Below are 22,179 nucleotides of genomic sequence, written 5' to 3'. Positions count from 1 at the left end.
CCGCCGCCATCTTGGGTAGGGCGGGGGGTGGCGGCGCCATCTTGGGGGCCGGCCTGAAGCGGGAGCGGCCTGGGCTGCTCGGCGGTGGGTGCTGCCTCTTGCTCACAGCAGCTCGGGGCTCGTCTGCTTCCCAGCAGGGAGCGCAGGGGACACAGCTGTCGTCGCCTGGTGCCGGGGTGGGAGGCCGGCGGTGCAGGCCCCTGTCCCCACAGGTGTCAGCAGCACCAGCCCCAGTGGCAGGTCGGGTACTTCGGGGGAGTTGCCATCCCCGAGCACAAGCTCTGTCTGCATCCATCAAAAATTAGCAGCTTCCAGAGCGAAACCAACAAGTCTATCTACAAAGGGAGACCCTAAGCGCCTCTCCATATCGTAATCGGCATGTGGAGGTGTGCAAGGTGGGCGCTACTGCCTGCACTCAGGTCAGTGGCCAGACCTACCTTTGCAATAAACAGCTTGTGTGTGTGTGTTGCAAAGCACGTAAATTAGCAACTTGCCTGTCCAGGGCTGTAAGAAGGCAGGACGACTGCAAATCCTTTGCCAGGCTCCGAGGCTGCTGCGCATTCGAAAGCCTTCAAGCACTGTGAGGTGTGTTATTCTTTCGTGTTTCCTTATGGGGCAGGGCCTCTGAAAGGGGTCACGGCCATTACAGGGTTGGACAAACATCAGAGATCTCTGGCGTGGACCAGGCACCGCGCGCACGCTGCCACCGCCATAAGGCACAAGCCCTGTTTTATGTCCTGCTCCTTTCCCCAGGGCCTGCCCAGGCAGACTCCGCACGCCCAAGACAAAGCCCTGACCTGCTGTTAGCTGCAGCCCGGCCTCCTCACAGGCCCTGGTGATGAGAAAACACGTGCTTTGGATACAGATCCGTTCCAGTTCCAAAGAGGCAGCAGCAGCGATGCCGCCCCGAGGAACAGCTCTCCATGGGGCAGACCTGCCTCCGAGCACAGACAGCGACCACCAGCGGAACTGTACACAGAGAAAAGGGCTTTTGGTTTTCTTAAAACAATTTATTATTTCAATTTTATATAAAAACCATACAATCAATTAATACTAGACCACTGCTGGCTTCCCAGCCTGCATCAGACCCTTTTCCCATGATAAAAAAATACAAACCGTGACAACAGCTAAACAGAGTTCAGAATTTCAGTAAAGCCGTTTGATTTCTGAAAGCGCCTTTCATTGACTGCACAATAATTAAACCTGGCGTGACACAGAAGGAAATCATATCATAATCTGGGATACAGAAAAATAGAAATCTGCCTGTAAGTATGCTATCGAATATAATTCCCTCACATATAGCACATGACAGCACATCTTTGGTCTGCATTTATGGGTTACTTGGCCCTGCTCCGGCAGAGGTGTGGTGCCGGGGCTGCACTGCTTCTCTGGCGCCAGGTTGGTGGTTGTGTCAGGGCTGGGAGCACGAGGTATTTCGGAGAGCGCCAGAGAAACCATTTTTCCCCCCACAGCAAAGGCAGGGAGGTGGTGGTGGGGGCTCTCCCCACTGGGGATGAGGAGCTGATCCTGCCCTGCGCAGCCTCGGCTCCGGGATGGGGAAGGGACTGAATATCTCCATGCCCTGCCTGGAGCTGAGGGGTGCTGGGAAACACACAGGCTCCCCAAAAAACACCCCCAAGCCCCCGTGACCCTGAGCTTCCCCCGCGTTGATCGAGGGGGATGTGGGCAGCAGGTTGAGGGGTGTTGGAGGAGTGCTGTTCGCCTGCTCAACAGGCCAAGACCGACATGAGTCCAGTGGGCTGAAATGAGGTGAGCTGCCTGCAACGGGCGGCTGCCAGCCGGGCTGGGGCTGAAGGGGGGTCCTAGTCGTCCTCCTCCCCGCCGCCATAGAGGTCCGCCAGCTTCTTGAAGCGGCTGCCCCAGTCGTTGAGGTAGTCGTAGTCCTGGTCGCAGTCGGAGGCGGAGGAGTTGAGGGAGCTGAGCGAGGTGGCCTCCGAGCCGCTGCCCTCGTAGTCGAACACCAGCAGGGAGTCGTAGGGGGGAGCCGTGGGGTCCGTGTCGGCCGCCTTCAGGTTCTGGGGGGGGCAGGAGGGGTCAGCACCCGTCCCCTCCAGGCTGGGGACACCACTGGCTGGGGAACCCCCCAATGGTGCCTGCATGGATGGGGGCTTCTCCCCACAGTCCAACCCCAGAGCACTGTGTGGGGTCAGGGCTCACCTCATCGATGAAGTTTCCGATCTCATCAGGGTTGGCAGGTCGGGGCCGGTACTGGGGGGCGGCCATCAGCGGGGGGGCCACATCATTGCGGATCACCTCCGGGCGGGCGTCCAGGCCCCGGTGCAGCTGGCTCAGATCATAGTCCTGGCGTGTGGGAGAGACATGAGGATGTGATGCTCAAGGGATGCCGAGGGCACCGCCACACTGGGACCTGCCACTGGCTACCCCAGGGCAGGAAGGACCAGGGGCACCGCGGGCAGTGGTGACCACAGTGGGGGCTACAGGGGGAAGGGGGGGGTCTACGGCAGCCTTGTGCACCCCAAGCATCCGTTGTGGCTTGGGGAACAAGGACGCTACCCGCCACAGGGAGGGTGCCACAGGGACCCCACGGGCAGCGTCCGTCCTGGCACAGGAATCCCACCTGGTCCTCCTCGCCGCCACCCTCCTCATCGTAGTGGTAGACGTTGTCCCTCATGTCATCCTCAGGCGGGAGCAGCGGCTCCTTCACCACCGTCCTCCGCCGGGCGAAGAGCAGGAGCAGCAGCAGCAGGACTGAGCAGAGGGCACCGGTGTCAGGGCAGCAGGGTGAGGGTGGTCCCATCTCCATCCCATCCCCATCCCATGGTACTCACTCAGAAGTGCCAGGATGCCCCCCAGGATGCCCAGGATGGCAGGGACACCCAGGCCACTGGCGATGTACGCTCGCCGCTCGCAGTTTTTGGCTGGCCCTTCGCAGTCACACACCTGAGCTTTGACTGGTGTCACCTGCGCCTTGCCCTGGCCATCCGTCAGCTTCAGGAAGATGCTGTACTCCCCTGGCTCCAGCTCCTTCACCAGTTTCAGCACCAGCATGTCTTGCAGCAGAGAGAGGGGTTGGACTCACAGGCAGGTCCCAGCTCCCCAGTTTGGGGACACCCTTAGCATCGGTGCAGGGCTTTGCCGGATGGCAGCTCCCCCGCCCGGTGCCCATGGCGGGGGCCAGGACCAGCTGTGCTCAGGGGAGTGCAGAGAGACGGGAGGTGCTGGGATCTGGCCACCTCTCGGCATCTCCCCACCGCCCCAAGCCAAGGGCGGGTGGTCAGGACAGACCAGGTGGCACCTACCTTGTCCAGTCACCCTGACGGTCCAGTTGGCGCCAGAGCCATGCTCCAGGGCTGCATGGAAGGGGTAGGTGTTGGGGGGCAGGTCCTTGTCGACAATGTTCAGCGTCTGCTCCTCGGGCTGACGGCTGCAGATGTCGAAAATCCGGGGCTCTGGCATGGGCCCATTGTCATTCACATCCTGGAGGAGGAGGAGCAGCGTCCCCGTGCCGGTGGCATCCGGCGACCCTGTGGGACCAAGGATTAGAAAGGCACCTGGGGAGGGGGTCCCAGCCCCAACAGCCCGGGGGGGCGGCAGCAGCCCCTTCCCAAAGGGCAAGGCAGGGCGCTCCTCACCATTGTCCACAGCCAGGACGATGGCCTTGTAGGTGCTGTTGATGGCGTGCACCGACTCCCGGTCCAGCGGCTGGGTTGCCGTGACGATGCCATTCTCGGGGTCAATGGCCAGCCACCCCGCGGGGTCACTGCCCATGCGGTACCTGGGGCAAGCGAGGGGTCAGCGGGGGAGGATGGGGCGTATGGCACAATGGACACAGCGCAGCCCCTCGGGCACCCCAGCACAGCCCCCCACCACCGCCCCCCCCACTCACGTGATTCTCTGCCTCTGACCCTTGTCAGGGTCCTGGGCTGTGTAGGAGGTGACCTGGTGCCCCTGCGGCAGGTCCTCCATCACCTCCACCTTCTTCACTGGGGGCACGAAGATGGGGGCTTCATTCATATCTCCAACCACCACCAGGACGCTGGCGGTTGAGAGCGGCAGGGGCACGGTGAAGGGGACGGCGTTCTCCACCGTCACCACGAGGCTGTATCGGCTCTTGGTCTCGTAATCCAGGCCCTGGGGGTGGACAGGAGATTGGAGCCAGGGTAGTGCCGGTGCTGGTGCAGCCAGCCAGCTGGGGCAGCTCTGTGGTGGCAAGACCCACCTTGGCGGTTTTCAGGATACCATTGTTGGTTTTGGGGTCAGTGGTGATGCTGAAGTCACCATCTGGGTCACCACTTTTGATGCGGTAGACAGCTTGCCAGGCAGGGGAGCCCTGCATGTCCTTGTCTGTCACATGCAGCTGGGTCACCACCACCCCCACTTCGTTCTCGTTCACTGTCCCCTCATACTGCAAGAGATGGGATGGGGACGGTCACCCACATGGTCCCAGGCACCCCGAGGTGTGGGGGCTCATGCCACAGCGGCCCAGAGAGGGCAGCGGCTCGCAGGAGGTGGCTTGTATACCATGTTGGGGTCGAAGACGGGAGGGTTGTCATTAGCGTCAGTGACTTCCACAATGGCAGTGGCAGTGTTGGTCAGGCCAATGCCCTCCTGGTCCGCAGCCTGGATGATCAGCGTGTAGTTGGGAGTGGTCTGCAAGACAAGATCACCATGTTTAGGGCAGAGACAGGGTCTGGGATGTTCCCCTCCGAGGCCATCACCTGCCTGCTCTTCCACCCTCCTCCAGCCATAGCATTTGCTGCTGGCACAGACGCTTGCTGACACCCCTGCTGCCCGCCCACCCAAAGGGCTGGCAGTCCACCTGCTCCCGGGGCTCGGCAGGGCTGGGGTCCCCTGCACAGGTCTCCAATGGGCTCAGGGCTGCAGACCCCCCCAGAGCAGGGGACAGTGACCCAGAGACAGCAAATCCTCTAACTGGCTGGACCCCAGGGCTCCGGCATCCCTGGCTCCCTATGGCAAGTCCCACTGCAGAGCTGCCACATGGTCCCCCGAGATGCAGCAAAGGCACCCACCTCCCTGTCCAGCCCTGTGCCGATGACGCTGATGATGCCCTTCACCGGGTCGATGGTGAACATCCGTTGTGCACTCTTGGGCTCCTCACTGAGGATGGAGTAGCCGATGATGCCGTTGTTCATGCTGATCGCATCATCTGCGTCCGTGGCATTCACGGTCATCACGGACGTGCCTGGGGACAGGGACAAGCAGGGGAGATTTTACTCATGGGACAAAACCCACTGGACACCCCGGCACAGCTCTGGCTCGGGGTTCTGCGCGGTCCCAGCTGCAGGGCCCCCAGCTTGCTGGTCCCCCACGCACCCGGCTTCGCGTTCTCCTCGATGTATCCGATGAAGACTTGCTTGGTGAAGACAGGCCGGTTGTCATTCTGGTCCGTCACGGTGATGATGATCTCCATGGGGTCCTCCACGGACTGCCCGTTGGCTGACACGGCGTGGGAGAAGAGCTGCGAGGGGCACCGTCAGCCCACGCACAGCCCCGGGGACTGACTCCCCCCCGCCATCCCGGTCCCCCACTCACGATGTATCTGTCGATCTGCTCCCGGTCCAGTGGCTTCGTCACTTGCAGCCACCCCGTCTCCCGCTCAATGGTGAAGACGCCCACGGGGTAGCTGTCTGCCCCCTGCCCCGTGATGCTGTAGAAAACCTTGGTCTCCTTGTCCTTGTTGGATTTGATCTGGCGATGAGGCGGAGGGGGGGTTAGAGGGGCCCTGGCACTCCGGGGACACCCCTGCCCTGCGCCCCGTCCCTGCAGGGCCACGTACCTGGACCACCCTCTTGGGGAAGGGCCCCCGGTCGTTCTCAGGGCAGTTGATGGGGGGGATGACCCAGTCTCTCTTCTGCCGCCGGAGGCCATGGCCGGGCTCGGGGAAGGTCAGCACGTCGGGCGCCGCGTCCTACAAGAAGAGTGGCTCGGCTCGGTGCCAGCACTTTGCCAAGCCCCCTGCGCGCTCTGCCCCATGGAGAGGGGTTGTGCTGACCCCAGGGAGAGGGGCTGTGCTTTACCTGCTGCTGATTGCGATGGTGCCACCGCCTGCGCAGGGTCACCCTGGCCAAATGCTTCTTGCCTGTGGCATCCCAGGTGTGGACAGAGAAACTGATCTCCCGCCGCTGGAGCTGCAGGGGCCGGGTCGCAGAGACGACGCCATCCCTGCTCACCTTGAAGCGTGTGTCATCCGAGAGGTACAAGGCACGCCGCTGCTCACCGCAGTCCGCAAAGCTCACTGGGGACAGGGAGAGCGGGTGGGCAGGGGGCCACCGGTGCTGCTCGGGGGAGAGCCGGCGAGGGCAGGGCAGGCGACCAGGCACCGTGGGATGGGCAGCCGGCAGGGCACGAGGGTGCAGGACAGTGTGACATGGGCACACACAGTGTAGCCACGTCTCAGAAGGACCGTGGGGTCACAGACGCAGCGTGGTTGCACGACGCACGGTGCTGCATGCCCTGCTGGGATCCCGGCATGGGCAGGGTGTGTGTCACGACACACGGCGCATCCCTGCCGTGGCTGTGCTGTGGGGCCGGGCATGGCACGACCTGCTGTGCCATGGGATCCCTGCTGGCTCCTGGCAACGGAGCAAATGGCGCTGAGCACAGTGCGTCCCTGCTGTGTGCAGCACATCCCCGTCTACAGCACCGCGTACGGCACATCCCCCTGCGCACGGCACCGTGCACATCACATCCCCATGCGTGGCACATCCCTGCCGTGTGGCACATCCCCATGCACGGTGCACCCCTGTGCCACAGCGTGTCCCTACGTGTGGCACGTCACTGCTGCCATGCCCATGGCAGTGGGCAGAGGGTGCTGCTGCTCCGGCTGCTTTTCAAATAAAAACAAGGGCAGCGCCCGCTCACCTGCGCTGGCACCGTCCCCTGGCCAGGGGGACGCTGGCGCCTGGCCCTGGCGCCACAGGGCACTGCAGGCCACTGGGTTACGGTGCCCCAGTGCCTGGGGACCCGTGGGTGTCCCCGAGCACTCACATGGCTGCGGACCACAGCCACGCATCTGCGGCAGGGACAACCCAGGCTGCAGGACGGGGACACCAACCCAGCCTGCCCAGGCACGGCAGGCACCCACCGCAGACCAGGGCAGACGGTGTGGTGGCGTCACCAGCCTGGCACCCTGCTGGGGTGTGGTACAAGCTGGCCTCGGCACGCAGGGACCACCGCCAGCCCCGGGGGGAGGCTCCGAGCGGCACCACGGCGGTCAGCAGGCGTCACATGAGCCGGGGCCGCGCTGCCGAGAGCTCCCGAACAAACACCCTTTGTCTGGGAGATGGTTTGTTTGAGCCAGCGGCACCCGGGATGGAGCCCCTGCCAGCACAGCCGCCATCAGCCCCGGCGTGACCCGCAGCGCGCAGAGTGGGTGCCGGGGCTGCACCGTGGGAAGGCGACGTGCCCGGAGTGGGAGGGAGCGCAGGATGCCCGAACACCGGGCAAAAGGCCGCTGCCGCCACTGCCAGGGCTGGTTCCGAGCCCAGTGGGGTTACGTCAGCCCGCGTGCAGCCCAGGAATTCAGAGGTGGCGGTGGCACGGAGGGTGGGGAGCGATAGCCGAGCCCTGGGCTGGGGCCTGCCCCCCTGCCCGCCATGGTGCCCCTGACCCAGCCCGGGAGGAGTTGCCGGTGCGGTGCCAGCCCAGCCCGGCCCCGCAGCAGCAGCACCCCGGATGAAAGCTGAGGATTCGGGGAGCCGGTGGGGCCGGCTGGGCAGGAGCGTGCCGGGGCAGGCCGGGTGCTGCCGCAGCGAGGAGAGGCACCCCGGCACCTGTGGGCGCAGACACAGCACTCGGCACCCGGGACCTGGCACCGTGCTGGATAGGTGCAGCGAGTGAGCAGTGCTCAGCCCCCAGCCCCACGCTGGGTGCAATGAGTGCTCAGTGCTCAGCGCCTGCTTTCCCCCCTCCCCGCCCGGCCGTGCACAACCTGTTTTTCCGGCTCCTCGGTTGAAGGAACGCAGTCCCCAGCCCTCCCCTCTTGGGGCTGGGAGCCAGGAGGCCGCTCTCCTCTCCAGGAGCAGTAGAGCAGGAGGTGAGGAGAGCTGGGAGGGGTCCCTCGGGGGGATGCCCCCCTTCCCACCACTCATGGGGCACTGGGACAGCCAGACCCCACTGCATTACCAAGCTGCCGGCCAGAGCAGGGGGACAAGACCCCTCCTCAGGGTGGGGACCAGGGCGGTCCCTCGTGCTACCCCACGTCCCACGGCGTCTCGCCAGGGCTGGGCACAGGCTGACTCACGGGCAGTGCTGGGTGCCACCACCCCGGAGGTGCCCGCTCTGCATGGGTTGTGCAAGCACGACTGTGCCGGGGCGGAAGCCGGTGGCGGCAGTGGCCGGGGAGGGGTGGGGGGGTTCACGTCACCCCATGGGCAATGAGGGCAAAGGCACTGTGAGCAGCACGTCCTGCCAGCGCACCCACTGACGTCACCCGAGTTTCACCGTGACTTCAGACTCTCGAGGTTCCCCCACCCAGGGCTGGCAGGGGAGCATCCCAGACCCCCTCGCGTCCCCCAGGCCTGGGGCCCAGCCGTCCCATCCCAGCCCCGGGGACGCTGCAGCCCCCACGCAGGTGTTTGCCTCCCTGTCCCAGGCGCTGCACGGGGCCTGTCCAGACCTGTTGGGAGGGAAAACACCGCGCTCAACTAATCAGCCTAATTACAGGCCGGCTCATCAGCCATGGCCTGGCTTTGGTGTGCTGCGTGGCGCGGGGGGCAGCATCGGTGAGCACCCACTGTGCTCGTCCACCCGCATGGCCGGGCATCACCCGGCCCATAGGGGCAGACGCCGATGCCCGTCCCCTTCCCTCCTCCCACGCCCCGTCTCCCTCTGCGACCTGAAACTGGAAGTGCTGGTGCTGAGACGGGGATTTCCAGCACGTCCCAGCTGCGGAGGCCAGGCCTGCGCAGGAGGGAGACGCCGAGGACACAGGGCTGCCCGTCACCCTGGTATCGGGCACGGCCCTAATGGACACAGGCTGCTGCAGCTGTGTGTCTTCATTAATGATCAACCAGAAAGCTAACGAACAGGCAATTCCTGAGGTGTGGGGCAGGGTCCGGCTCCTGGCTTGATACCTGCAGCCGGGGTGAAGCCCTTCCAGAGCCAGAGGGGTTTGGGACACCCCAGTGCGGCACTTGGTGCTTTGCACCCCTCAGCCCGCGCCCGCTCGAACCACCCCCAGCAAACCGTGGTGCCAGCACCGCCGTCAGCCATTAACCGGTGCAGATGGCGAGGGGCCAAGCGCTGCCCCAGGAGCCTGCACCCAGCCACTGCACAGCCCCCCAGCACCAGGGGGTGCAGGTCACCCCAAGGTGGCAGCAGGTCCCCCCTGCCACAGCCACGCAGGAAGGGCTCAGTGCCAGCACCCGCCACGCCAGGACAGGGCTTTCATGCTGGCACGGTGAGACACCACCAAGGCCGCGCTGGGGGCTCGGCTCCATGGCTACGAAAGGGGTTCGCCCCCCATGCGCCCTGGGTGCCGGGACCCCGCGGGTGGGCGAGGAGTGGGGCAAGATGGGCGCCTGCGCAGCCCCACGCCCCAGCCTGCCAGCCCCAACAGGTCTGCGCCGCCTGAGTCAGCGCCACCCGCACCGGCGCACCCCGGGGAGAGGCACCCGCTGCCCCCGCGCCGCGACGCCATCATCCCGTGGTGGGAGCACTAGCACCCGCGCTGCACTGGCCCCTCAGGACGGCACCGCTGCCGGACACAGGCATACAGCCATGATGACCCCAGTGCCACCTGCGGCAGTGTCCGAGCCTGTCCCATCGGCCATGGCACCATCACCACCGTCCCCACGGCTCCGTCTGCGCAGCCACCCACAGAGCAGGGTAGAGACTGTCCCCATTGCCACCCTGGCACCACATGGGCATGGAGTTGGGAGCCATGGCTTCATCCCCCATCGCCAACTCCAGTGCCACGCACCCAGCCCGTCCCCGCAGCCACGGCTCCGTCCCCACGGCCACCCCTGTGCCACGCACCCAGCCCGTCCCCGCGGCTCCCCGCCACCTTACCTCGTCCCAGCGCCCGTCCTGCCGCCACGCTGTCCTGCGGCACGGTGAGGGCGAAGGTCTCCGCGGTGAAGCCGGGCTGGCACGGCACTGCCTGCTGGCACAGCCGGTGTCCGGCCTGCCCGGAGAGAGGGGTGAGTCCCGGCCCGGGTCCCGCCGCCCCGGGCAGGGTCCCGGGGTCCCGCCGCCCCGTCGCTCACCTGGAGGAGGAGGAGGAGGAGGAAGAGCGGGTCCGGGCAGCCCCCACGCCGCCCCATGGCTGGCTGCCGGTGCCGGTACGGTGCCGGAGGGATCGGGGCGCTGCCGCCTCGGAGCCGCAGGTGGGTCCGGTCCCGGTCCCGCCCCGCAGGTGCCGGCCCCCCCCGGGGGGAACGGCCCCGCCCCGCCCCGCCCCGCCCCGTCCCGTCCCGTCCCGTCCCGTCCCGACGGGAGGCGGTTCCCCGCCCCGGCCCCAGGAACCCCCGTACCCCCGGCCCCAGCCGTGCAGCCCTCGGGGCGCGGGAGCTCCGGGGGTGCCCGTCCAGGGCCGTGGGGGTGCGAGGGGTGGCAGGAGCCGGGGGGCACCCACCCCACGGGTCCCGGCTCTGCGGGGGGTAAACGTCCCGCCCGGGTCCCCCACGGACACACACACCCCCCCCCAGGATGCTGCGGCCCCGTCCCCTCCAGCACCGCCCCCCTCATCCCCCTCCGTCGCGGCAAAGCTGGGGGTGGCCCCGCGGCACGGAGAGACCCCCGGGGACCCCCGGTGCCACCCCCCACCCCGCAGCTCCCGGGGCTCTGGTGATGGTCAGAGTCCGGCCGGGGCTGAGCACGGAGCCGGTGGGAGGCACCGTGTGCTGGGGTCGTCCTGGGGCTGAGCCCCCGGCGGGGGGAGCGGGCAGCCCCTGCCAGCCCCCTGCCCGCATACAGCAGCAAAACCCTTGGCCCAGTTGATTAATGGATTTATTTAGGGGCCTGGGGACGGGGAAGCCGGGGTCACACTGGGGCCAGGGGCTGCTGTGCCTGCCTGTGCCAGCACCGCCACGCGTGGGGCGACGGTCACCCCGGGGGCACCGGCTGGCAGCCTGGGGGTCGGCAGGCAGGCAAGGCTCTGGCTGTGCTGGCGTGCGGGAGCTGTGAGGCCGGGAGGGATTTCCCACCAGTGCCACCGGTGCCGCTCCCATGGGGCATAGGGCGGGGGGCTCAGTGCCCAGTCTGTGCCCACCTGCACCCCATGGGGACAAGGCCACCCCAGGGGAGCCCCCCGCTACCAGGGGTTCGTGGGAACTGCCCCCCACATGGGTGATGCTGCGGCCATGCTGCAGGTACCACGCCAGGGCAGGGAGCAGCTGGGCGCTGCGGCGGGCAAGGGGGACGTGGTGGGGGGGATGGAGGTGGCCACACTGGGGCTGGGGTCAGCACCAACCCCTGGGGTGGGCAGCAGCTCCCCAGGGACCCCTCCCAGGGCACAGAGCCACGCAGAGGCTGGAGCATCTAAAAAAAAAACCACATTCTTTATTAAAACTTACACCAGCACCCCCTCAACCTCATCCGTAGCATCACACTACCTTTATTTCATACATTTAAAAAAAAAAAAATTAAAAGAATAACTGAGAAAAATAGAGGAGAGGAAGGTGAGGGGGCTGCCGCCGAGGCGGGGGGCACGGCGGGAGGGGGCAGCCCCAAGGCACAGGCAGCGGTAAGGCGTGGGGCAGGGGGAGGATAGCGGGGCCGGGGGGGTCCTAGTCGTCCTCCTCCCCGCCGCCATAGAGGTCCGCCAGCTTCTTGAAGCGGCTGCCCCAGTCGTTGAGGTAGTCGTAGTCCTGGTCGCAGTCGGAGGCGGAGGAGTTGAGGGAGCTGAGCGAGGTGGCCTCCGAGCCGCTGCCCTCGTAGTCGAACACCAGCAGGGAGTCGTAGGGGGGAGCCGTGGGGTCCGTGTCGGCCGCCTTCAGGTTCTGGGGGGGGCAGGAGGGGTCAGCACCCGTCCCGTGGGGGGGTTGGGGACACCACCGGCTGGGGGGCGCTCCAGCAGCGCCTGCATGGATGGGGTCAGGGCTCACCTCCTCGATGAAGGTGCCGATGTCGTCAGGGTTGGCGGGCCGGGGCCGGTACTGGGGGGCTGGCAGGAGGGTGGGGGCCACGTCGTTGCGGAGCAGCACCTCGGGGCGGGCGTCCAGGCCCCGGTGCAGCTGCCGCAGGTCGTAGTCCTGGTGGGGGGAGACACGATGGAGAGGGACGGGGTCAGGACACCCGTGGTGGTACCGACCCCCCCTCGCCCCCCAGGACACCCACCTGGTCCTCCTCCCCACCGCCCTCCTCCCCGTAGTAAAAGACGTTGTCCCGCGTGTCGTCCTCCGGCAGCAGCAATGGCTCCTTCGTCACCTTCCTCCTCCTCATGAAGAGCAGCAGCAGCAGCAGGATGACTGGGGGGAGCAGCGGCATCAGCAGGGACGTGTCCCCCCCCCACCTCTGCTCCATGGAGGGGTGCAGCCCCACAACACTGGGACCCCCAGGACCCCCCACTCACGCAGCAAGGCCAGGAGGGCGCCCAGGGCGGCGAGGACGAAGGGCAGGCCGGTGGCGGGCTGGGGTCTCTGGGGACAGCTCTGCACCGGCCCCTCGCAGTCGCAGACCCGCGCGGTGATGACAGTGAGCTGGGCTTTGCCCGGCCGGTCGAGGAGCCGCAGGTAGACGCTGTACAGCTCTGGCTCCAGCGGTGCCACCAGCCGCAGGGTGACGGTGTCATCTGCACAAGACCGGCACCGTGGGTGAGGCATGGCGACATGCACCGGTATTGCCACCACGGCGCAGCCCACCTCGTTCCGAGCATCCCCCCGGCGTTACCTTCATCGCTGACCTCCACGGCCCAGCTGTCCCCCGAGCCGTGGCTGAGCTCGGCGCGGAAGGGGCCGGTGTTGGGGGGCAGGTCCCTGTCGGTGACGGTGAGGACTTGGGGCTGGGGGCTGCGGTTGCAGACGGTGACCTCCCGGGGTTCGGCCTCGGGGCCGTTATCGTTCACGTCGAGCAGGGTGAGGAGCAGGGTGCCGGTGCCCGTGGTGGGCGGCAAGCCTGCAGGGAGGAGCGATGATGGAGGGGGGATCCCCAAAACCGGGACCCTCATGAGGACGGGGGTGCCCCGAGTAGGGGTGGGGACGGGCAGCCCCCGGCACTGCTCGCTGCCAGAGCCAGGCTGCGGTTCCTGGTGACGGCAGCATGTGTCCCTCACGCGGGACGGGGGAACAAGGGCCCCTTTCATCACAGCCCTCACCATCGTCCACGGCCAGCAGCACGGCAGCGTAGGTGCTGTTCTTGGTGAAGGGGGACTCCCGGTCCAGGTGGTCCCGCGCCGTCACAAGGCCGTTCTCGGGGTGCACGGCCAGCCAGCCCGCCGGGTCATGCCCCACCAGGTACCTGGGGGGCAGAGGGGAGCTCGTCCCATGGCGGGGGGCGGTGGGGAACCCCCAAACCCCAACCCCAACCCTGTCCTCGCTCACTTGATCCTCTGCGCCTGGGCCTTGTCGGGGTCCTGGGCCGTGCAGGAGGCGATGGTCTGCCCCGGCGGCACGTCCTCCGGCACCCGGGCGAGCTGCACCGGCGGGTGGAAGATGGGCGCCTCATTGACGTCCTCCACGTTGACCGTCACCGTGGCGGTGGCCGTCGGCAGCTTCACGGCGAAGGGGGCCTCATTGGTCACAGCCACGTGGAGCACGAACTGCTTCTTGGCCTCGTAGTCCAGGCCCTGGGAGAGGGGAGGGGACGGGCAGCACCGCTTCACGGGCAGCGAGGCAGGGGGACGTGTGGGGGGACACGCACCTTGGCGGTGCGGAGGACGCCCTCGTTGCTGGCGGGGTCGGTGGCGATGGCGAAAGCACCTCCCTCGTTGCCGCGCAGGATGGAGTAGACGGCTCGCCACGCTGGCGTGCTTGGCTCATCCAGGTCGGTGGCAGCCAGCCGGGCCACCTCCCGCCCGGCATCGTTCTCCGGCACAGCCGCCTCGTACTGCGGGTGTGGGGCACCATCAGTGTCGCAGCCCGGCACGCACCGGCCCGGCACCGGCCTGCAGGAAGAGGGTCCCATGGGGGGAGACCCCACATTACCGTTTTGGGGTCAAACTCGGGGGCGTTGTCATTGATGTCTGCGATCTCAATCACCGCCAGCGCCGTCGTGGTGAGCCCCTCGCCGTCCAGGTCGGCCGCCTGCACGGTCAGCGTGTATTCCCGCACGCGCTGCGATGGACAGACAGACAGACAGACACCCCGTCAGCCCCCTGCCCAGGACCGGGGCCATCCACCCTGCGGTGCCGCAGAGCCCACCTCCCGGTCGAGGCCGCTGGCGATCACGCTGAGGGTGCCGGTGGCCCTGTTGACGGTGAACATGTGGGGATGGGGCTCCCGTGGCTCCTGGCTGAGGATGGAGTAGGCGATGACGCCGTTGTAGGAATCCACTGCGTCGTCCGCATCCGTGGCGGTCACCTGCATCACGGAGGTGCCTGGGAACGGGCATGTCCTGGTCACTGGGGTGGTGGTGGGACCAGGGACCCACGTCACCCATAGCAATGGTCCCAGGGCTCTTGCCAAGGGACGTGGCTGGCGGGAGGCAGAGCTTCCCTGCGGCACAGGGTCCTACCCGGCAAAGCTCCCTCCGGCACGGAGCCCCTGAAGACCTCCCGCGTGAACTGGGGCTTGTTGTCGTTCTGGTCCGTCACCGTGACTATGATCTCCATGGGCTCCTCCACCGGTTTGCCGTTCTCGGACACGGCATGGGAAAAGAGCTGCGAGGCGAAGGGGTGAGCAGGGGGAACGGCTGGGCACGGCGGCACCCCGTGGCACCCCCCGGCAGGGACCTACGTGGTACTTGTCGATGTGCTCCCGGTCCAGCGGCTGCGTCACCTTCATCCAACCCGACTCCTTCTCGATGGTGAAGACGCCCTCGGGGGGCGCGTCCGCCCCCTGCCCCGTGATGCTGTAGAAGATCTTGGTGTCTCTGTCCCGGTTGGATTTGATCTGGGAGGAGAGGCGGGGAAGGGGGTCAGTAACCACCCCCCCAGCAGCATCGCACCCTGCCCCGATGCAGGAGGGGTGACCACCACCGGCATCGCTCCCACCCTTGATGGGCACATCTATGCCCACCCCCACCCAGACTGACACCCCCCCCCATACCTGAACCAGCTTTTTGGGGAAGGGGCCCCTCTCATTTTCAGGAACTTTGATGGGGGGGATCACCCAGTCTCTCTTCCGCCTCCTGGGGATGGCGTGAGCCATTGGTGCCTCGGGGAGCTCCTGTGGGATGGGGGGAGGCCGGTAAGGGCGCATCCAGCCCAAGGTGGGGGTTAAGGGGACGGGGGGGCAGCCAGGAGGGTTACCTGGGGGGAACGCCTGCTCCGCACGGGGAGTGGGGCAGGGTCTGGCCGGCCAGCAGCATCTCGGGGCGGGAAGGCATCCCGGGGGGGAACAGTGAGCGCCCTGCCCACCCCTGGCAGCCGCAGGGTGTCCCCGTCCTCCTGCGCCCCGACGTCGGGCTCCTCAGTCTCATATGGCCCCGCGCAGCCTCTGGAGCTCGCTGCGAGAGGGCAGGGGGTCAGGGCGGCCGGGGGGAAACCTGTCCCTGGGCCCCCCCACCCCCAGCCAGCAACCCCAGGACCCCGCACCCCCCCAGCCCCTGGAGGCGGATCAGGCAGGGGATGCCGGGAGCGGCACAGGAGCAGGGGCGCGGTGGAGGTTTCGGCTTTGTTTCACAGAAGACGGGAAATTCCTGGGCAGGCAGAGCCCTGCCCCAGCCTCCCACCCGGTGTGTCACCCCCCTGGGGGCTCCCAGCCCCCCACGGCCAGCACATGGGGCACAGCACGGGCCTCCCCCACCCAGGGCCACGCTGCGTCCCCCTCGCTGGATACGGCCCAGGCCCCTGCACCCCGGCTGGGCGGCAGGATTAGGGGATTAGCAAAACTAAGCCAGCTCCGGCGGCAGCGAGAGGCCGCCCGGGCTCAGCAGCCGGGAGGGGACGGAGAGTGGGGCTGGGGGGCTGCAGACGTGGAGCGCGGCAAGGAGAGCTGTGCCCCACAGCTGCCCCACACCAGCCCTGCGGCGAAGGCAGGGCCCCTCACCCGGGGGCAGAGCAGCAGCAGCCGTGCCTGGAGGGCAGCACCAAGGAGCACTCCCAGCCACAATGGCGGCAATAAGGGACATTAGTGGGGCTGAAAGGGGCCCAGCCACACTGGCAAGCGCCGCCGGGGCACCAGAAGCCTCCAGCATCCGCCGTGGGGAACCCCCAGCCCTGCTCCCCAGCGAAGGGACGGGTGGCACGGTGGGGTCTGGGTCCACAGCCTCGCTGCAGCCCCCCTAAGGGGACCGGACCCCGCCGTGCCCTCGGTGTCCCTCCGTGCAGAGCCCCCATGGCACTGCGATGGCTCGCCCAGGCCATGTGCTGCCCACGGAGGGGGTCTGCAGCATCGTGGCCGGACCCCAGCCCCTGCCCGCGGCGGGGGCCTGGCAGAGCCCAGCTCCATTCCCAGCAGCCTGGCAGGAGCCGCCCAGCGGGCTCGGCCGAAGGCAGCGGGATGTGGCATCTGAAACAGGCAGAGGTCAGGGCCTCTCCTGGCATGGCGAGAGCACTTACTGCCAAGGAGGGCTTTTAGTGCTCCGCGGCCATTAGATGAGTGCTGGCTCTGGCCACGGTTCCCGAGCAGCCCCGCTCCCCCGGGGCACCGCCAGCAGCGGGCCAAGAGCCAGAGGCAGCAAGCCCCTTGCCCAGCCTCAGGCCGGGCCGGCTGGACTCTGCCACGGTGCCACGGTCCTGCCCACAGCCAGAGAAGGGTGGCCCCGGGGCAACCAGCCCCATCGCCAGCCTGGCGTCGGGCACCCACCCTGCAGGGACCCAGCCCTGCCCCAGCGGGCGCCCCACGGCTGGACCAGAGGCACCGGCATCAGCCGCCACCAGCCCCGCCGGGGCCAGACGGGCACCGCCAGCCCCATGGCCCAGCCCCATGGCCCAGCCCCACAGCCCGGGGGGATCACAGCCCTATAACGCAGGAGCCCGGCCAGCCCCACAGCCTGGCCCCACAACCAGGGAAGGCCTCGACCCCTCGGCCCAGCCCCACAGCCCGGGGACCCCGGCCAGCCCCACCACCCTGGGAAGTGCCAGCTCCCTCCAAAAAGCACCGACCCCGCGGCCCGCAGGGCCATTAGCCGGCCCCACATCCCGCCCCAAGATCCGGCCCCACATCCCGCCCCAAGATCCAGCCCCACAGCCCAGGGAGCCCAGCCGGCGCCAGAGCCAGCCCCACAAGCCGGGGGGCAGAGCGGGGCCGAGCACGGCAGCGAAGTGGGGCCCCGCCGCCCCCAGCCCAGCCCGCACCGGGGGGCACGGCCCGCCCGCCCCACCGGCGCCCGGAGCCCCGGCCCCGGTCCCGATCCCGATCCCGATCCCGATCCCTGTCCCCGGCCCGGCCCCGCCGCGCATCCCGCGGAGTCCCGGGGGGTCGGTCCGGGAGGAGCCGCGCCCCGACGGCGCCGGTTACCTGGTGCCGGGAGCGGCCCGCGGCGCAGCCCCGGGGGGGCGCACGGCGGGGCCGGGGGGGCGGCGAGCGCGGTGGCCGCCGGCAGGAGCGGGAGGAGGATGAGGATGAGGATGAAGAGGAGCGGGCATAGCCCGGAGCGCGGCTCCCGCATGGCCCGTCCGCCGTCGCCGCCGCCGCCGCTCCGGTCGCCGCCCGCCGCGCCCCGCCCCGCCCGCTGCAAAGCGCCGCTCCAGGTGAGGCGGCGGCCGCGCAGGTACCGCCCCGCCCCGCCCCGGAGAGCGGCCCCCGGGACCCCGCAGTACCCCCCGGTACCCGCCGGGCACCGCCCGGTTCTTCCGTGCGGCCCCTCCGCCGCCTCCGTTCCCCCGCCGCTCTTCCTCTGCGCGGCCCCTCCGGTACCGCCGTGCGTCTCTCCCCGTGCCTCTGGTACCTCCGGGCGCTGCCGGACACCTCCCGGGCACCCCGGTACCCCCGGGCACCGCGTCCCGCTGCCCCCGCGGCTTCCCACGGCCCCGGTACCGGCCCCACGCCGCGGCTGAGCCCCTGCCGGCGCGACCTGTTCCCCTGCCTGGGGTCAGGTCCCTCCTCCAGGGACCCCCGGAGACACCCCCCCTGCCCGGGGACCCGGCACCCTGCGGCGGGGGCTCTCCCAGCACCCCCGGCCCCCCCCGGCGGGGGTTTGGGCTGCTTGGCCGCCCCGAGGGGTCCCATCGGGGCCAGCCGCAGCGTTGTCCCCTCCCCGGCTCCCTGAGGGGGCCCGCACAGCCCTGGCCGTCATCTGGGAGGGGTCGCACCCCATGGGGTGTGGGGGCTCTGAGGGTCCAACGGCGTCCTCAGTGCCCCGAGAGGGGTCTCACTGCCCCGGGGGGTCCTCGGCGCCCCACAGTGCATTGGGCTGCTGCTGGGGGGTACTGGGGGGCACCCAGAGCCCCCTCCTCGCCTTTGGGTGCATGGGGCCCCCAGGAGCAAATCAGGACCCCGGGGTGGGGCCATGCGTGCACCCCAGCACTGTTGGGGTGGGGGTGCCCTGTGGCCCCCGTGCGACAGTGCCCTGGGGGTCTTTCCGGGTCCTCGGCTCTGTCCATTACCCCCCTCCCCAGCCTGGAGCAGCGTCTTGTGCGCTGGGCCCCCCCGCGGGTCTCTCCCAGCCCCCCTGGCACACGTGGGCTGGCACTCAGCTTTCCCGGCAGGACTCGGCCAAGGTCATGGCTGGCTGCAGGGAAGGTCCCCAGCTGGTGTCCGGAGGAATGCCAGCGCAGCGGGAGACATGTCGCCCTGCACCCTCACCCTTCTCCTCCTCCTCCTGTGGGTAGGACTGTCCCAATGGGGCTGGGGGCTGCTACGTGTCTGCAAGGGGGACAGCAGGACAGCCCCTGTGCAGAGCTCTGCCCCCTCCCCAGCCCCTCAGCCCTGCTCTTCCTGTAGGACGCGGCGCCCGACGTGCTGACCTTCCCCGAGCCTGGCCATGGCCTCCGGCGGCAGAAGAGAGACTGGGTCATCCCCCCCATCAACTGCCCTGAGAACGACCGGGGGCCCTTCCCCAAGCAGCTGGTGCAGGTACGTGGCCCTGCAGGGACGGGGCGCAGGGCAGGGGTGTCCCCGGAGTGCCAGGGCCCCTCTAACCCCCCCTCCGCCTCATCGCCAGATCAAATCCAACAAGGACAAGGAGACCAAGGTTTTCTACAGCATCACGGGGCAGGGGGCAGACAGCTACCCCGTGGGCGTCTTCACCATTGAGCGGGAGACGGGGTGGCTGAAAGTGACGAAGCCACTGGACCGGGAGGAGATCGACAGATACATCGTGAGTGGGGGACCGGGATGGCGGGGGGGAGACAGTCCCCGGGGCTGTGCGTGGGCTGACGGTGCCCCTCGCAGCTCTTCTCCCACGCCGTGTCAGCCAACGGGCAGTCCGTGGAAGACCCCATGGAGATCATCATCACCGTGAAGGACCAGAATGACAACCGGCCTGTCTTCACTGAGGCAGTCTTCCATGGCACCGTGCTGGAGGGGGCTGAGCCAGGTGAGACCGATGCCACCGAGCATCAGGAGACAGCGCTGGGGGAATGGGGGAGATGTCACCAATAACAACCCGCTCTCAGGCACCCCCGTGCTGCAGGTGCTGGCCACAGACGCGGACGACGCGGTGAGCTCCACCAACGGGGTTGTGGTCTACTCCATCCAGCGCCAGCAGCCGGACCATCCCCAACCCCACATGTTTGCCATCAACAGCAGCACCGGGGTGATCTCTGTGGCTGCAGCGGGGCTGGTGGCACAGGTGAGCCCTGGGCAGAGCTCCTCCCTCCCCCGCCAGCCCCCAACAATGTTTGGGGGTGACGCAGCTTCTCTCTGCAGATGGTTCCCGAATATACCCTGGAGATCCAGGCGGCTGACATGGAAGGGTATGGGCTGTCGGCCACTGCCACCGCCCTCATCAAAGTGAAGGTGAGGTGCCGAGCCCACCCCCGTGCCCCCCCGGCAGGCAGACAGGCAGGGTTAGACCATGGCGATGCTGCTGCCTGCTCCTGGGAGCCCCCGCATGCCTGGCCACCAGAGCGCCGAGGTGCTCCGGGCGCTTTCCAGGGAGGGAGGCGAAGCCGGGATGGCAGCTCCGCTGCGGCTCCTCCTGGCCCAGCGCCCCGACATCCCGCCGGGCTCTGGTCCACCAGCCCCGGGGCTGCAGCGCTGCCGGAGTGTGGGTGCCGGCGGGGCTCCCGGGCGCACCTCCCATGGGGAAGCCACCTGCGCCAGCTCAGCCCAGCTGGGGAGGAGCGCCCGGTCCTGCCGCAGCCCTGTGCCGGGATAGCGGCATCCAGCCTCGACAGCTGGGTGGGGAGAGGCTGCGGTGCCAGGAAGGGCGGCTGGGGCAGGGGATGGCATTTCGCACGGTGCCGCGGGGCGCAGGCCGGACTGAGGGGCTGAGGGGGACGAAGGAGAGCCAGGTAAGCAGCCAGGTGCCCTTGCTCGCCTCTGTGCCTCTCCGGCGTCCCTGCTTCAGCTGGCAGCCGAGGCCTGGAACCGGTGTTGGGACGGCAGCGAGAGCTGGTCCCGCTCCAGGGAGACAGCGTGGCCCTGCCCGGCCGTCAGCAGCCCGGGAGCAGCAGGATGCAGCCCCCGGGTCGTGCTCTCACGCTGCCGAGCACAACCTGGGGGCTCCCAGAGGGGAAGGGGCCCGGCCGTCCCTGCCAGCGCTGCCCTTGATGCCGTGCTTGCTGCTCGCCCCAGCTGCCGACCCCAGGCAGCTCCGGAGTGCTTGCAGGGTTAATGTCCGCCCGCACGTGACACTGCTGGCAGGGCGACAGGGACGGGGCTGCTGGGACAGTGGGAGAGGACGGCTCCCTCCCTGGGTCCAGGCCAGCCAATTCCGCAGCCCACCGGGCCAGGCGGGTGAGCGGGGACCCTGGTACTGCCCCAGGCATGCAGCCCTCCGTCCAGGCAGGAACCCGTCAGGCTCCCATGCTGCGGGCGGCAGCAGTGCCCGGGGTGCGCAGGCAGACGCTGGGAGAGGCAGCGCTCTGCTGCAGGCAGGGCCCCGGCACCGCGGCCCCGGGGCTGGTGGAGCTGAGCCCCACCGCATGGGAAGGACGTGGGCGCCCAAGTCCCGGCCCTGGGGCGCAGCGGGATGCTGGGGACAAGGGGGCTGTGCTGGGACAGCCCCAGCTGCGTGGCCGCCAGCCCGGGGGCAAAGGGAGGGGGCCCACAGGCAGGCTGGCCAAGGACCCCTCCAGAGAGGGGCTGGGGGCACCCAGGGGCTCGGCCGCGGCACTGCCTGCCACAGCATAGCAGAGGGGGGAGGCAGACAGCGCTGCCGGGACACGTTCCAGCCCCGCTTACTCCTCTGCCTCAGGCCGAAGGCATGTCCGAGATGGTGAATGGCTCCCTGACCACCCACGTGCTGAACACAGTCACGGGGCTGCCGGCATCCAGCCTTACCGTCAGCCTGGCCCAGCTGCAGGAGCCAGGGCCGCAGTGGACGGAGCTGGCGCGGAGGTAGGAGAGCTGGCAGCAGCCAAACGGGCAGAGGATGCTGCTGCCTGTCCCCCACGAGCCAGCCGGCAGCCAGCTGCCAGGACAGGCGGCTCGGGGGCCGGGGACAGCCACCGCACCGCAGCAGGGCTTGCTCCTTCTGATTTCAGGTGGACGGACCACGACGGGCGCTGCCCACCCTTCCTGGCTCTGGGGCAGGCCAAGGCTGGCACCTACAAGCTGCGCTTTGAGACGGCAGCGTACTGGCAGGGCCTGGGGCACACCAGCTTCTACCCCTTCGTGGAGGTACGGAGCGCAGGAAGCGAGGGACAGGGGCCACGGGAGCCAGCCATGGCCGAATCCAAAGGGGGAACGGAGCAGGGGTCTGGGTGCCACGGCCAGGCTTGTGGGAGCTGCCTGCGCCTTCCTGCAGCATTGCCCTCTCTGCTCCGAGCATCCCCAAGCTCTGGCTAGCTGAGCCCCGCTGGAGGGGGATCCCAGCCGCTGCCTCCTTGCTCTCCCCCAGGTCGTCTTCACCATCACTGACCCGGCCCAGAAGCTGCACATCCCACTGCTGATCAGCCCCTACTCCTACACTACCTACCGCGGCAGTTAGGGGAACGGCACGTCCTCCCCACCGAGGGATGCAGGTCAGAGCGGGGGGAACTCTGCCACCGACACCATTAAAGGCTTCAAACAGCACTGTTCGTCT

The 22,179-nt window shown here is 68.3% G+C and overlaps 3 protein-coding genes and 1 long non-coding RNA gene across 9 annotated transcripts; 2 read left to right on the top strand and 2 right to left on the bottom strand.

Annotated features, from left to right (window-relative positions):
* Positions 1 to 24: 24 nt before the first annotated feature.
* Positions 25 to 973, top strand: LOC134515671 (uncharacterized). Its single transcript, XR_010071073.1, has 3 exons — positions 25 to 419; positions 503 to 585; positions 754 to 973. It is a non-coding gene; the product is annotated as an uncharacterized LOC134515671 (long non-coding RNA).
* Positions 974 to 1,066: 93 nt separating this feature from the next.
* Positions 1,067 to 10,345, bottom strand: LOC134515666 (cadherin-1-like). Its single transcript, XM_063334882.1, has 16 exons — positions 10,212 to 10,345; positions 10,015 to 10,129; positions 6,021 to 6,238; positions 5,780 to 5,911; positions 5,536 to 5,691; positions 5,317 to 5,461; positions 5,013 to 5,185; positions 4,504 to 4,632; positions 4,202 to 4,387; positions 3,869 to 4,113; positions 3,615 to 3,757; positions 3,282 to 3,506; positions 2,811 to 3,032; positions 2,600 to 2,730; positions 2,179 to 2,322; positions 1,067 to 2,036 (listed from the first exon to the last, which is right to left on the bottom strand). Exons 1-16 carry the CDS (start codon positions 10,266 to 10,268, stop codon positions 1,824 to 1,826), a joined length of 2,634 nt encoding a protein of 877 aa, XP_063190952.1. The 5' UTR covers positions 10,269 to 10,345; the 3' UTR covers positions 1,067 to 1,823.
* On the top strand, positions 10,220 to 22,169 carry LOC134515669 (5-hydroxyisourate hydrolase-like). 6 transcript variants are annotated; one of them, XM_063334892.1, is made up of 10 exons: positions 10,220 to 10,331; positions 18,695 to 18,809; positions 18,930 to 19,061; positions 19,150 to 19,305; positions 19,380 to 19,524; positions 19,604 to 19,779; positions 19,857 to 19,946; positions 21,349 to 21,491; positions 21,638 to 21,773; positions 21,994 to 22,169. In XM_063334892.1, the coding sequence occupies exons 1-10, from the start codon at positions 10,267 to 10,269 to the stop codon at positions 22,081 to 22,083; spliced, it is 1,248 nt and encodes a 415-aa protein (XP_063190962.1). In that variant the 5' UTR covers positions 10,220 to 10,266; the 3' UTR covers positions 22,084 to 22,169. The 6 variants fall into 6 exon arrangements, with proteins under 6 accessions (XP_063190962.1, XP_063190963.1, XP_063190964.1 ...); XM_063334893.1 differs by having other exon boundaries at positions 10,290 to 10,331; positions 18,695 to 18,813; XM_063334894.1 differs by lacking the exon at positions 10,220 to 10,331 and having other exon boundaries at positions 18,684 to 18,813.
* LOC134514663 (B-cadherin) lies at positions 11,584 to 17,796 on the bottom strand. Its single transcript, XM_063332754.1, has 15 exons — positions 17,505 to 17,796; positions 15,353 to 15,549; positions 15,150 to 15,269; positions 14,838 to 14,993; positions 14,617 to 14,761; positions 14,304 to 14,479; positions 14,088 to 14,216; positions 13,804 to 13,989; positions 13,485 to 13,729; positions 13,259 to 13,401; positions 12,835 to 13,059; positions 12,518 to 12,736; positions 12,283 to 12,413; positions 12,051 to 12,197; positions 11,584 to 11,945 (listed from the first exon to the last, which is right to left on the bottom strand). The coding sequence occupies exons 1-15, from the start codon at positions 17,653 to 17,655 to the stop codon at positions 11,733 to 11,735; spliced, it is 2,583 nt and encodes an 860-aa protein (XP_063188824.1). The 5' UTR covers positions 17,656 to 17,796; the 3' UTR covers positions 11,584 to 11,732.
* Positions 22,170 to 22,179: the final 10 nt, after the last annotated feature.

Source organism: Chroicocephalus ridibundus, chromosome 4 (assembly GCF_963924245.1).
Source record: "Chroicocephalus ridibundus chromosome 4, bChrRid1.1, whole genome shotgun sequence".
In the NCBI taxonomy this organism is placed as follows: Eukaryota; Metazoa; Chordata; class Aves; order Charadriiformes; family Laridae; genus Chroicocephalus; species Chroicocephalus ridibundus.
This window is presented reverse-complemented; position numbering and strand designations above follow the sequence as displayed.

Bases quoted from the DNA above. Each gene is read 5' to 3' on its own strand.
- LOC134515666 (XM_063334882.1), bottom strand. From the start codon at position 10,268: ATGGGGCGGCGTGGGGGCTGCCCGGACCCGCTCTTCCTCCTCCTCCTC. The intron at 5,462-5,535 runs GTGAGTGGGGGA...TGCCCCTCGCAG, and splicing joins AGCAGATCGACAGATACATC to CTCTTCTCCCACGCCGTGTC. The intron at 2,037-2,178 runs GTGAGCCCTGAC...TGCCCCCCCCAG, and splicing joins TCGGAAACTTCATCGATGAG to AACCTGAAGGCGGCCGACAC.
- LOC134515669 (XM_063334892.1), top strand. From the start codon at position 10,267: ATGGCTGGCTGCCGGTGCCGGTACGGTGCCGGAGGGATCGGGGCGCTG. The intron at 18,810-18,929 runs GTGGGTAGGACT...CTCTTCCTGTAG, and splicing joins ACCCTTCTCCTCCTCCTCCT to GACGCGGCGCCCGACGTGCT. The intron at 19,780-19,856 runs GTGAGCCCTGGG...TTCTCTCTGCAG, and splicing joins CAGCGGGGCTGGTGGCACAG to ATGGTTCCCGAATATACCCT.
- LOC134514663 (XM_063332754.1), bottom strand. From the start codon at position 17,655: ATGCGGGAGCCGCGCTCCGGGCTATGCCCGCTCCTCTTCATCCTCATC. The intron at 14,994-15,149 runs GTATGGGGGGGG...CTCTCCTCCCAG, and splicing joins TCCCCAAAAAGCTGGTTCAG to ATCAAATCCAACCGGGACAG. The intron at 13,730-13,803 runs GTGCGTGTCCCC...CCCCTCTCCCAG, and splicing joins GCGTCCTCCGCACCGCCAAG to GGCCTGGACTACGAGGCCAA.